General features: G+C 29.4%; 1 protein-coding gene across 2 annotated transcripts in view; it reads right to left on the bottom strand.

Moving 5' to 3' along the window:
* Positions 1-4,274: 4,274 nt before the first annotated feature.
* The window catches only part of LOC136971720 (serine/threonine-protein kinase 16-like), a 63,241-nt gene continuing 52,027 nt past the window's right edge, over positions 4,275-15,488 (bottom strand). For both annotated transcript variants that reach the window (XM_067266196.1, XM_067266198.1), the window contains exons 7-8: positions 11,025-11,149; positions 4,275-4,647 (exon numbers count right to left, since the gene is read on the bottom strand). In XM_067266196.1, coding sequence (XP_067122297.1) covers positions 4,521-4,647; positions 11,025-11,149 — 252 coding nt within the window. In that variant the 3' untranslated portion in view covers positions 4,275-4,520. The remainder of the gene's footprint in view (positions 4,648-11,024; positions 11,150-15,488) is intronic.

The raw sequence follows: 15,488 nt of genomic DNA, 5'->3' as shown, positions 1-15,488 counted from the left end.
CCTTATTTAACGGAAAGTGGTGACACTAATTTTTTCCACTTCAATAAACATAAATATTACCTTATAATCATCCATACTATAATTCCTTAAAATATAAACCATTTTTATTTAGTTTTATTTATTTATTTTTAACTGTTAGATGTTATATCATAATTATAATTTAAATTTCTGAATATCAATTTGATAATGAATTAAAATATCCACTCTTTTTGATAACATATTCAGCATAAAAAAAAATTACTTGAAATGAAATAAATTGCTGAATGAACTCAATCTTGAGCTGTTTCAAGCAGCTAAGATTATAAAACTGATTTATTTGAATTATGTTAGAAAAAGAACTATTGGTTTATTCTGACTAAAAAAAATAATTAATTAATTCATCTTTCCTGTTAGAAGAAATGTGATTTTGAATACTGTATATTAATGTTAGCAATAATATAAATGGAATAGTTATAATTGGCTAAGTATTAGGATGTCAAAGACAAGAGAATATAAGAATAGATTGATGACATAGGCCAAAAGGAAGTCAATATTACATACAAGAATTAAGAATTTCAGTCATTAATAGGATATCATTGAGATTTGTTCATATTATTATTTTATATCATGATTCAATAATCAATAATTAGTGTTTCCTATAGACTTATTAAGGAAACATTGGTATTTGCATTATTTGTTGTTATTTTTTTACAATATTTCAAAATGAAATAATGATTAACTTAATTTGATACTGTATTTTCCTGAAGAACAGTTCTAAATTCTAGTGGTATCAAATTAAAAAACAATAAAAGTTAAATAATTTTGGAAATGTAATGTTAACTAAATTTTTTTTATTAAAAAAACTATTTATAAAGCTTTAATATCTAAAACTGAAAACCCTTAGAATAATTGAATAGCCCTTTGAAATAATTAGAATAACTTAAATCATTTTTATTTCAAAAGGTTATTGTATTTCAAAATTTCAACTTTAAAATATCAAAAATAACTCATATGTATTTATAGCATAAAGTTTAATTTATTGATTTTGATCAATAATTTTGTAACATTTAAAAGTTATTATTCCTTATAAATTAGGACTCCATAAAATCCACTTTATATATGTGTTCCTCAGGTCTGCAGACCAGCCATTGGTTTGCAAAAAATTTTGTAGACTGGCAGGAAATTTTGTAATAACAAAATAATATTTTAAACTTGTAATTAAAATATAAACAGTTTTTATTTATTTTGTATTACTGCAATTGTTTAAATAAAGCTACAACAGTCATGCATGTCACTTAGACTTCCTTAGACTTAAACTGCTTAGACACTTTATCTTTAACCTTCTGCCAGTTCACAACATATTCCTATTTTTGCCAGTCTGCAGGTGTGAAAAGGTTGAAGAATGCTGTTATACATAGTGTACTTGACAAATTATAAATTATCATTTATAAAAGCAACAGGATATTTCAAACTTATTAATAAACTTTAAAATCAAAATTACCATATTTACTTGCATAGAGGATGAGATGTCACTTTAAAGATCAAAATAAAGAAAATTAGATATATTAATACAATTCTAATTTTATTTTGTTTAATCACAAATAAAATATCAAATGCATGTAAATGCACACATTGTCCTGCAAAAATTACTGGCATTTTAAACTTTAACAAAAAACCCTGTAAAATTGACAACATAATTTGTGCATGTAAAGCTGGACAATCGGGAACCTTTTTTGCCATTCTTAATAGTCTAATCCAATTTCCATCAATTATACTTATGAGTTTCTCCGAATTCTGAATAATCATCTGTTTTCAAGTGGGAATGGATTAAAAACTTATATTGGACTCCTGTGTGATTTTGGAATTTTGTTAAGTTACAGCAATGCAACACTTTGTATTCTGCTCAGGGGAAGCCTTCTGGGAGTCTTTTTAAGGGTAACTGGCTCCTATTCAGGCATTACAGATGTAGATAAAACCCGGAAAACGCCACGTGGCCAGCCCGTTCTGGCAAGGCGCAAACCCACAACCGGACTCCCAGTGTTCAGGGAACAGAACTGCTTGGCCACTGGTAAGCCAATTTTGGAATTTCAATTAGGAATTCAATTCAAAAGCTTTGCTTTTCCTATTGCTTTCATCTTTACTCCTGACAATACACAAGAACGATTCAAATGACCCAGATAAAATAGTTTTGTTTTTAAACATCAGAGAGCGAGCATTCAGTAAAAAATATGAAGACAGGGTTGACAAAAATAATTGCAAAAATGCAAAGAATGCTTTGCTTGTGTGTATAGGACAACCTAGGTTTTTAAAACAGTGAAAAATAAATAAAAACCTTGTCTTATATGCAAGTAAATGTGGTATTTTTCTGACATTTTGTATTCATGCTAATTTTTTAAAAATATTCTATTCTTATAAACAGCATATAAAATTTTCATATTTTTTCCTGTATTATTTAAACATTATCTGTGTTTTTAATTATTAAAGCATTTACATTGTATACAATATCTGCCTCTAAAGATAGTGTTAATGGGTTCAAAGCATTTTTTTTCCCTGATATTAAATGTGCAAGATTGTGTTAAATACTTAATGTTATTTTAGTTTATGAAAATGTTTTTTATTTTATTAAAAAAATACACAAAGTAGCATTTATATAATAATTCTTAAATAAAGACATTTCATAAAAATTTTATTAAACATTAAAGATACCTCCAAACTTTGGAATAATAAAATTATACATATAAGAAAATTGTTTTAAATTAATAAATTTAAATCATCTACAAAGACAAATCATTGTTTTGTAAAACAGCTTATTAATGAAATAAGCAATATTTCATTAATTATTACAATAAGTTAAATTACAAAAGACACTTGCAATAAAATTACAACATTCCTTCTTGCTTGTATTACTAACAAAATTCCTCTTATAAATTAAAATTATACTGAATAAATAGAAAAACTTAAAATTTATTTGTTCTTATATTTATTAAGACAATTTTTTATAATAGTAATATTAGAATTGACAAGATCATTACTTATCAAAATAGTATCTGATATATTGACAATCTGTACCATGTAAAATACTTGTTTTTAATTTTTAACATTTTTCTTTATAATTAGCAGCTGAGTATTCTTATTAAATATGAAAAATTGGATTAAACTAGCTTTAAAAAATGGTTACATTTGGTAATGTTCATTCCGTATATCAGCTAGTAAAGTTTTATATTAAAATCAATGCACATTTCATAATTAAATTATTAACCAATACATAAACAGAAGAAAAGTATACATTTTAATTGCAGAAATTCTGTTATAAGATCAACTTTCTCATCAATTCTGTACATCAATAATCAATGTTATATTGACTATTATATCAATGTGCAATGTAAAACAATAAAAACAAATTGTTTGTATACTAGTTTTAAATATATCTGAATTAAAAACAACTAACAAATATTCCTAATCATTGTCAAATATTAATAAATTTTACATCTATTCTTATTATAAATTATAGTTTATAAAATATAATATTGTATTTCCAAACAATATTAAATATTGAAAGAAATAATTACTGTACACATAATATTCTAAAAATATGTTTGTTTTTAGAATGAAACATTGCCATGGTGATGACATTGACTGCACTATTAAATAAAATCATAAATATTAGTTTATTAAACAATACAGATTCTGAAAAAATAAGTTCTGTTATTGATTAAAAACAGATGAAATGTTATTTACATAATATTTTCATTATTTATTTTTTCTCAACTGTAAAATAAATTTTAAAAAAAATTTTTTTTAACAATAATCACATTTTTCATATTTTGTACTGATATTCAATGATGAATATCAGTGAGTTAATCATTTATATTTATCAACAATTTTAGCTGAATAAGTGCTCAAAATATATTATGTGGTTACAGATATATATTACCAATAAATAGTATTAAATTCTCTTATTCCTAACAATATATATACTATATTTAGTAACAGTTTAAATTTTAAATATTTTCATACAAAATTTTAAAATAGATTTTTAATAATTTCTTTGTTATATAAAATCAATATGCTATATAGACTATGTAAAATTTGACTACAAAGTTTTACACAAACTTAATTTTGAAATTTTATAATAAAGAGAGAATCAATATATTTTACAGCTAACATTGAAAATTACAATAAAAGTATCAATAAACAAGTTCATAAATGGTTTAAAATATTCACAGTATATAAATGGTGCAAATAAGTACTGTAGTACATCCTATTTACTAACATAAGATTAACAAAATGTACAACCATATATATCAATAGATTTCATTTTGGAAGTAATCTTTCAAATAATCAACCTTACATTTATACAATATGCACAAATTTATTACATTTTTATACTAGTTGGCAGATGTGACTTACCACATTTATCAAAAGCCTATCTTAACAGAGTATATATTATCTTCATTTAATTTCAATATATTTTTTATGGAAAAATTAACTAATAAATTTTTAAAAAATAGTCATTAAAAAAACACTTTGTTTTTTCAATATTATGCCCAACTTTGAGCAATTGGCAAAAGAGCATCGATCTGTAATATGACTCCATCAATAAATGGACGTTGCAGAGCATCCACCTCTAATAAACATCTGATTAATCCATGTAATCCACTTGAATAACTGAAAATATATAATTATATTAAAAATTATGTTTAAATATTGGAAATTTCTTTTAAACTTATTTTTTATAATCTTAATAAATTCAATTTTTAGTTTAATATTTATTTATTTATTTATAGTTTTTAGTGATACATAAAATTAATTAATTAAAATTGAGGGGTCCGCTATGGGTACCTCTCTATAGTCGAAGTCAGCTAGATCAGTCAATCCGATCGCATCCACGAACAGGGCTGTCGTGACGTTGAGTGGTGTATTCTCGAATCGAAGAAAAAGTCTAAATGCCGTAATTACGTGTTTATTTACAGCTAAGTACAATTATATATACAGAAAGTTTAACAATGTCGATGGTGGAGACAATGGTCGAAGCGCACGAGGTGGACGTCCGAACTGAAGCACGTCGAGCCCAAAAGTGGTTAGCCTTGACCCTGACGTCACGTTGGTTGGGGACGGTGGTCAGTCACAGTGTTGCCAACCGCTGCAAAATAAACATCCAAAAAAATATTTGTTTCTGAATGTAAAATTAAAAGTACATATTGTACTTCTTTAGGTCATCACTGCTAGCACTATAACAGTCATTTGACATCAAGAAAGAACCCAAAGTTAGCATCAGTGTCATGCAAATAAGCTAACTTTTTGTCCATTTCTCTCTGTGAAGACTGTCAAGTGTTCCTTTCATGACTCTTTCCATTTATTTCTTTCATCTCTGACATCTTTCAACTTCAATATTATATTCTTTAACAGAGACCAAGTCCTTCTTCAAGTGGCTCACTAACCAACATGTCTTTTTCATTATCAAAACGATCTTAAGAGGGCCTTGAAATCTAGGGCAGCATCCTGAAGTTCAGGCCAGGATCCTGTAGGCTCTTGAATATAGTCAACACAAATGAGTACTTTGCTCCAAAATATATGCAAAGTCAGAAAATCATAATCCAACAGGCTGTTGTTCAGCTGCTTGCATCACTTCTTGTCTCATTGGTCTTTTTCACTATCTAGGAGAACTTCACAGACTTCACTATTTCTGTCCTTCCACCCCACTCGGTTTTGGACACAATTAACAACCACAGGCAATGATATTTTTAAGTTTCTTCTATGCTATGTTAAACAAAAGAAAAACACAGAGGGCCTCAATGGTTCCAGAAAACATGATCATAATTGTATCAAGTTTGGCTGTATGTACTGTACATACACTCACTAAGTTGAGTGAGTGATTGTTGCAATTCACAAACACTACCAAGTTGTTTTTCTCATTTATTCTTTGACGAACATTAGTAACTTTTTTATCTAGTCATTACAGCAGCATTGTCATACCATTATGACTGACAATCCTGTAGCTCTATTTACCATTCTCTACCTGTTTCAAGATACCTTCAATCAAGCTCATAGCATTCTTCTGGCTTATATGGATAAAACCAAAGGAGGAGTCTAAAAATCAACTTCCACATACTTGACTACTAACTGACATCTGCTTAAGGTGTGACAGACCAAAGCCAAACATGAGACCACACCTTTACAAATGCTTCTCAGTAAACTCTAGTAAACAGTGTATGCCATCATTTGGAGGAATTTCTTCTAGACATCTGATGATAGATAAGATGTGGATCCAGAATGACTTTCCACAAGTTAGAAGTTTTTTTACAATAAGGTTAAAGATTTCCATTAGTTTCAGTAAGCGAAGAAAATTTCCCACCCTGAAATTAATGTCTAGCCTGGCTTTGTGAAATACAAGGACAAGTGAGTTCTTGCATTTCACAAAGCCAGGCTGTGTTGTGAGGAATTTTATCTTATGAAGGATTCTCATCAAGATATTATGCTATTTCTCTATCTGTGACAAATACCACAGCAATAACTCTGTTTTCAGGTAAATTTCTTTCTATTTATTTCCACTATATAAATCACTCCCAATGATTATTAGGGTTTTCATGACTATTAATCCTATCAAGTGCTTTCCATGGTTGAATCCACTTTTCTGCTCTAATTGGATTTATAGTCTGATAAGAAATAGAGAAGAATACATAGACAAAATGCATACTTTAGAAGGGAAATAGACCAATCATAAGCAAGTAACTTCCTCACCATTATCATTTCCCAATTCCCTCTTAAACCAAGTTTCCTACCAAAAAATAACTGCTCCAAGTAACAACTTGAAGCAGTTACTTGGTAGGAAAGGCCCCCTTACTGTTCTGGAAATACTTCAAATGGAAATTCTCTAAACACACCAAGCAGAACTGCTTTTCTAGTACCCTTTGAAATATTAGTTGGGAGGTTTTCTTACAGAGGATGCTGATTAAAGCCACTTTACCGGGCAACACACCCATTGTATCATGGAAAATATGTTGGAAAATCTGTTGAAAAATAAAAATTTTACCTTTACTTCAATTGATATATTAATTATATCTACAGAAAATACATCAGAGACCTAATAAATTTAACGATAGTTTCAAAAGAATATTTCTTACGTAAGTAAGTATAAAATATATAAACAGTTTTTAAAATGAATAATTAAAATAATTTTATTTACATATATAAATGTTAGGCTCAAAGACTGAAATCGCTCATTGAGCAAAAAAACGACAACAACACATAGTGGCTAACTCAAAACGACCACAAAGCGAAATTCGTGTTGTGGCTTTCATGATATTTGACCACAACGTGTTCTGGTTAGGTTAGGTTACTAGCCTAACCTAACCTAGGTTAGAAACATTCGAACCAATTTCAACAGGTTGAAATTGGTTCGAATGTTTGAGTTAGAGTGCCTGATGTTGATTGGGGACGTGCAGCTCCCAGAAATGTTTTAGCTGTTGTTATAAGCATTAATCCATTAGGTCTCTATCAGTTAAGAAACAAGGGTCTTCTTGATCGACTTTATGCTCGTAATGAATTTACAATTTCTGAGAGTAACTTCATTAACATTCAGGACGTACCTTCAACTTCACACTTCACTCAGCATCCACATTAACATCTGGAAGCAAGCAAGGGTTTATAATGTGTCACTGTAAAAGATACTGTATTGATAAAAATGCAAATGTCACTTAAAGAACATAAAATGCAATTCAAAATGTCACAGTAATAGTTCTTGTAAAAATAAATAACTCTGAATCATTCTTCTGAAAAAAAAAAACTGATTTATTAATAAAAGTTCCTGACAAAGTAATTATTTTTAGTAAATTAGTTGTTAGAAAATGTTGACATATCAAGCACTGCAACAGATTTTCACAAATGATTACATGTTATTGAAAAGTAACCAAGTAACCTAACCAGAACATGTCATGGTCAAATATCATGAAAGCCACAACATGAATTTCGCTTTGTGGCTGTTTTGAAACGACCACAACGCTTTTATTTTTCACTTTTCTTCATGAGCAATTTTGGTCTTTGAGCCTAACATAAACATTAAATACAAAATAATATAAACAATAAACATATTGTTAGGTTGTTGACCTCATTAAAGGGCATAAAGACACTTCAAAGGGTACCTCGCACTTTGAATGCTTGAGTTTAAATGTTAAATTTAACAAAAATTTGCTTCAGAGTTTGAACAATGCTTCAAAGTTCCAACTGTACTTGGAATGAAAATTGTACTGGAAGCATAAAATAAGCTTCTGAACAAAGAATATAATCTCAAATCGACAATAATGTGTTAAAATTCATAACTGTCATAATTAAATTGCACACACATCTATGTTAATTAATGACAACTGTTAAAAATACACAAAAACTTTCTGTTCAGAATAATATAACCTTTACTTATTAATCATGGCATTCGAGAAGTGTGTGGAAGCAACAAAGTCTAACTAGTAAGAGGAAGGCTTGAAAAGGGCTACCATGAAAAAGGAACTTATTGCAAAGTTTGAAAGCAGTACACATGTGGCGGATCTGGTGGCATGTTTAATGACAGAGTAGATGGTGTGCAATCAGTAAATGCAATTTTCATTTTATTATATATTATTTATGTATTTCATTTATTGTTTTTGTGTTTTAATTTATTATTAGAGCATTCAATTATGTTATTTTTACCTTAAATCATGTGTATTTGCCATTTTAAGTTTATTGAAATAGGTATTGTTTAGGGTCTGGGAATGGATTAACTCACTTTCCATTATTTCTAATGGAAAAAACTGCTTCAGACTTTGAATGATTCAGAGTTCAGTCTTCTGGAATGAATTAAATTTGAAATACAAGGCACCACTATATAAAATATTTTATATATACACACCCTTATCAAACTTCAGAAGTCCAAAGTCACACTGTTTAACCAATTCTGGTATGACAATTTGAGGCTCTTTCACCATCCAGATCACTAGGTCCAGCATTACCAGGTTCAATCTTGTCAGCATACTCATCATCTACCACCACCTACTCCTGTCCTATATGCTGCACTCTATGATGTGGCAGCCTCACTCTTAATCTTGTCATCTCAGATTTATCTGACTTCCTCCTTGGATTGTGATGCACTTTTACTTGTTTCATCCATGGATTCTATCAAAGTTGTGTGGTTGGCACAGACAACCCCATAGAACATGTTGGACTTGCTCAATTTTTTTGTTTCTTCTTCCTCCAACTTTTGTCTAGTCTGTATTTTGGCTTAATTTCCTTCTTTGTGAAGAAATGTTTCATAGTTTTCTTACATAATATTCTGGTCTACTTAAATTCTAATGGTTTTATATTACAGTTTTTAACTTTATTTATAACATAATCAAATTTTGTCCACTTTCTCACACTTATCTGAACAAATAGATTGTATTTTTACTTTTCTGCCTTCATTTATATACATACATACACACACACACACACATATATACATATAACACTGTGTTCATTTATATATATATATACATATAAATGAAGACTCTTCCTTCCTCCTTGGATTGTGATGCATTTTATTTTTAAAAAAATATATGAATGTTTTGAAAATAAGTTAACATTTACTGAAATCTGAAATACTTGCCAAATTCATTATATTATTTTAAAATCTAAAAAAATTATTTCAATAATACTATATAACAAAAATTTGTTATTTATTGTAATCAATATATATCATAAAAGTAAGTGTACAATGTGTGTGCTGCTAAAACTCAAAAACGAGTCCCGGTACGATCAAGGGAGTTATATGGTGTGATAGCCCTCTATCTCCCATCCATGAAGAAGGTCCCTGCTTTTACCTGAAGGGCATGCTGTTGTAGATATAAGGGCTGGAAGTTTCGCCTTCTAGAAATTTCTAGAACAGTCCAGAACATTTGAGAGTATTTGAGAGCATTCTACAACATTCCAGAATGTTCCGGGATGTTCGGGTTCCGGGATGTTCCCGAACATCCCAGAACACACTCAAATATTCTGGACCCAGCACAGAGCCCAAATGGTTAGGAGTTGAAAGTTGAAATTTGGTACACAGGGTACGTCACGAGAACGTTTAGAAGGGATTTTTCGAAATTCCCCCATGGGGGAGAGGGAGAGGATTATAGCTTATCCTGAAGAACTCTGCTTCTACTGTACTATTTTAGATGTGGTTTTTTGTGGAAAATCGATCATATTTTTAGACCTATCTAAAAATTCTCTAATTAGTCTGGAAACAGAGAGACCTAATTCTTGCATTCTGTGAAAACGGGTAAGATTGGCTATAATGTAATAATTTTAATCTTTGCTATCGTTACTTTTTGCCCGAGCAACGCCAGGCTTATCTGCTAGTTTAGTATAAATTTCTAAGCTATATTCAGATTGTGTGATTCTCTTGAACAGTCTGAATGAGCTATGGAAACTTATATTAAAATATGATAAATGTCTGGTATCCTTGTCAAACTCCCTTGTTTAGTTTTTGCATCTTTACATTTAACTTCTTTATTTTGTCTTATTTTGTATAATCACTCTTTATTTATGTAATATGTTAAATTTGAATGCAACTGTTCTTATTCTAGAAAAAAATATCATTTTTTTTCATCATTAAGATCATCATCTTTTTCCTTCAATGTAAATAATTTTTTGGCATTTAAAGCATGTAGACTGTGAATTGTTAAAACGTTTCTTCACAGATGTATTAAAAAGAATAAAATCTTTTTTTACTATCCAAAGTATGACTAATAGAAACTGCTCAGTGACACCCAAGGCACATGTCCTATTGTCATACCTTAGATATACCATTGATTATGACTATCAGTATGTTTGCAGTGCAAACAAAGTGCTAGTAAAGTTACTTCCTATATGCAAAATTCTATCAAATGAAATTTTTCTATCAACTGAGATTGAGTTAAACATTTAAAATAGTTTCATTTTACAATACTCTGTTTCTTCTACAATCTGATGCTAAATCTGATATTTAAATAGAAAAAATTGCCAAATATATAAATAATTTCAATTTTATTAAATTTTTAAAAGTATATACTCACGGACTGTTTTCTGGTAATTCAATATTTCCATTTAATACAGCTAATGCTATACTATCTCCTCTTTCATATGCTGGTTCAAATGGTGAATGAAAATAACACATTGCATAAAGACAACAACCTAAAGACTGTAAAAGAAAAATAAAATTAAATGTTATTAAATTTTTTAAGAAGTCTTATTAATTTCAATTCAAAACTTAATTAGAAAGTTAAAAAAATAAATATCAATAAATGAATTATTTTATTTTATAATTATATGAATTCAATTACAGGTTGAATGTCACTAATCTATAAGCTTGGGCTAGAAAGATGCCAGAGCAGTAGATTTTCCAAACCACTGAAGCTTAGGGTAAAAAATAGCAACATAGTAATATCTGTACACTGAGTAATAGCATCATCTACCTTAAGTTGTGGCAGACATAAACAATACAGGTTACTGGTAGCATCACAATTTCAATGTTGCCAGATTGCAGATAATTAGTTGATTTAAGGATAATGTGAGGTAATATTGGATTTTTTGAAAATCTGTTAAATTTTTTCAGTGTAGGTATTTAAAAATCACAAAAAAATTAAATTGGCTACTTTTCACATGAACAAAACGTAAAAATACAAAAAGACAGGCTGTAATCTATGATCAGCATTTCTCAAACTCTTTGTTCACATGATCCAATATATTTGTTTGTAATGGTTCCACGACCAAAACGTTTATAATATAAAATTTTAAATAAACCTGGTAAACTGGACTCACTGTATATTATATAACAATATAAAATTATGCATTATTGATGATAATTTCTGTGTGTGAAATGTAGCATTGCGTACATTTCTATTAAGAGTGGTTCGGGCCAATTTCAATTTGTAACAAATAATTTTTTTCAATTTCAGTTTGCATTATTGAAATTTAACTATTAAAAATGATGACTGTAAATAAAACAGACTATTTCAAAATTACTCAGGAGTCTATTTTACTTTGAAAAATATTATAAGATTTTTTATAAACTTAATGAACCCTTATTTAAAATATACTTTTCAGATTGTAAGGTTTTGTTAATTTCATTTTGTATAAACACAAAAAATTCCTTAAAAATTATTTATTGATCCACTTGTATAAATTCATCCATTATTTTGTATAATTTATTGTTAATTTATGACAACAAACAAGGAAATATTTTCAAAACCATTGCAACTTATATGTAAAATTACTCTTCACTCCGACACCGGGGATGAAATACTAAATACCGAACCTGTTACCGGTGTAATTTGCATGAAAAAATCTTCTTTCCACAAACGTTTTCAAGCTTTCCAAACAGCTCTTCTTCAGGTAGAGAAAAAAAAGGGTTCCGACGAAATACTTCAAAAAAAGACGAAAAAAGAACGTAGACATTTAAATAAAAACGGAATCTAAAAATAGAATGTAGATGTTTAAACAAAAATTACGGAACTCGCATATCAAACGAACATTAAGGTGGACATGCACATTCGTGCGCCAATGTGCTCTTTTTTTAGATTCCGTTTTTATTTAAATGTCTACGTTCTTTTTTCGTCTTTTTTCGAAGTATTTCGTCGGAACCCTTTTTTCTCTACCTGAAGAAGAGCTGTTTGGAAAGCTCAAAAACGTTTGTGGAAAGAAGATTTTTTCACGCAAATTACACCGGTAACAGGTTCGGTATTTAGCAACTTATATGGTTTTATGACTAAAACATTACATAAAATATCTGTTTTGATGTTATTCAAAATAGAAAAGGGGAATGAATTTCATACACCCATATTCTGTATGGGTGTATGAAATTTTATTACTGAATGACAATAATAATTATAAGAAAAAAGTTGTTAAAAAATTTCAGTACTTAACAGATGCATCTATTGTTCCTAGTTCTTAGAGAACATTTCAGTAATACAAGAAAGATTTTGCAACCCATTATTGTGTTGCAATCCATAGTTTGAGAAATACTGATATATGACAACCTTTGGCAGATGCTGTTTTCTATTTTTCTTTTTTACTTCAGTAAAATGAGACTCAACCAGAGGAAAATGTTTCAAGATCAAACACTAAACCGAATCATGTTTTTCCACGTCACGTGACCACTGCATTTGATATATTTTGTCTTATTGTAAAATTAATATCCCTATTAACTGAATTTACAAGTATTGTCAATCCTTATAATAACAACAGTATTGCCATGTCTCAAAGTCACACCGAACAGGAGATACCAGAGCTGGCAGCATTACTTTCTACAGATGATTTAAATGAACAATATCCATTTTCCAATATTGAACTCAGTGACCATGAAGATGCTATGTATGTCCAGGTGTGAAAAGTTCCTTGCTGCAAAAAAGACAATGCAATTTCATACATGATTAAAAAAGCTGGTGGATTGTTTGTGCCTTCTCAGCTTATACCAGTCTTTCACCTTGCAAGAAAGGCAAAGCTTTAAATAGTGCACTCTTTAGGTTATAATGATTTTTTTTAGTCTAAAAAATTTAGGGAGAACCTTAGAGTGTATTCTATCCAAATTGACGATGAGGGAATAGCTTTTAAATGGAGAGACATTGTTGAATTCAATGTAAGGAAGTGTGGTTGTTTGTACTGAGAGATAGTAATGCTCACAAACAAACATTACTAAAATGGATACATAAAACAGATATACAGATAAAATACCTTTTATTTCTCTCTAAACCAGTTCTTTTAGTAAAGATCCCAACTTTACAGATATTAATATTACTAATTAACAAAAGGATGATCTATTGTCTTCTCATAAGCATCTGGGTAATGCACACATACATATACAGTATCAACCCGACCGACTTACAACTAATCTTATACCTATCTTAAATCTAAGAAAAAAAAGAAAGAAGCAGAGACTTAAGGAAGTATGTCAGATAGACAGAAGAAGGTAGAAAATACCCGGGTCTTCTTGAATTGGTAGGTACCAATGTGGAAGGTGTCTCTTCAATATTATGCTTTTGGATGCCTTCCTCCTTTGCAAAACAGTGCCTCATAGATCTCCAGTTGTACTCACTGTCCTTACGACCCTTCTTCTTTTGGTTCTCTTCGACCTCTACACTTTTCCTCGGCTTTGCAGTCTCCTTTGTCTTTTCTTCAAGTTTGGAGCACTGCCTTGTCCTACTGTCCACTCTGAGATCTTGACCAAGAATGACTCTTCTGTTGGCAGTTTTGCCTCAGGTCCTTGCCTTCCTTTTGTTTCCCCCAAAAATTCGGAGAAACAATAATTTCCCTATCCTTTTGTTCTATCAAGAGTTCTGAGAAAGGGTAATCCCTCCTTAAGGCAATAAGAATTAAGACAGAAGCTTGTAGAAAGAAGTTATGACAAAAGGGAAGAATCGAACATAAAGATAAATAAAAAAAATATAACTAAAATACATATAACAATATGGCTGATGGCCACAGAAGAATGAATTAAATAAAATATTTTTCGAAACAAGCCACATTGATCACAACTACAGATTGTTGACTTTAAAACAGAAAAATGCACTACTGTTGACAAAACAGCTTAATAACTTAAATAATAGATCTTGTCCATTGTCACTGGAAAAGTACAATGACCTAATCACTCTTTGCTCTGGGCCAATACCAGTGATAAATTTGATTGAACATGTCTGGTTTTATAAGTCTTTGCCTCATTCAGTAGAGTAAAAGAAAAAAAAAGATGAAAGTGTTGTTTCATACAGTTTAGTTTCTTCTCTTCTCAAAAAGGGTCTGTTCATTTTTATTTTTATCTTCATTCAAGATATATTATGTTATTGCAATTTAAGTGATATACAGGTAAGCAGTAACCTACTTATTTCACTACTTGGTGTCTTCCAGTCTCGGACATATATTAATGGATTTTAACAAAATTTTTGAATTGCATTTTTGTTCTTCCAAAATATTTTTTAATTCACTTTTGTAACACATGTGTTTTCTTCTTAAATAGTTTATCCTTATGACAATTTACTCATATTTTTGTGTTTATTGTTCACTTTATGTTTGTCATTAAAAACTCTTCAGTACAATGATGTCTTTCATTTTATTTTTATTGCATACAAAACATTTTATTTTAATAGCAATCAGTTGATTTAGTTATTTTTAACCAAATTTTAATATTAAATCATAGTTACGTCTTGATTATTAAAGGTGAATCTCAAAATAAGGCTTCAAAATAATGATAATAATGAAACCAGTGATAAACTTATGTGTTTATAGTATTTACCAAGTACTGTAAGCGAAAACTTGAAAAAAGCAGTGCTTTATACTCGATAGTTTCTTATTTACGAAGAAAATAAGAAAGCTATTTTTCTTTAAATTGCTCTCCTGCAAAGTTGAAAGAAATGAGAAATGCCCTTACATATTTTCAACAATACTATGTAACTATTGTAAAATTAAAAAATCATAGTCTGGATAAAGATATAAAAGTAAAAGCAATCAGAGAAACTAAAACCATGCAAAAAAATATACAGCATACTTCA

Source organism: Centruroides vittatus, unplaced genomic scaffold, assembly GCF_030686945.1.
Source record: "Centruroides vittatus isolate TY-2023 unplaced genomic scaffold, ASM3068694v2 contig_2696, whole genome shotgun sequence".
NCBI lineage: Eukaryota > Metazoa > Arthropoda > Arachnida > Scorpiones > Buthidae > Centruroides > Centruroides vittatus.
The sequence above is the reverse complement of the archived record's forward strand: the minus strand, read 5'-3'. Positions and strand labels throughout refer to the sequence as shown.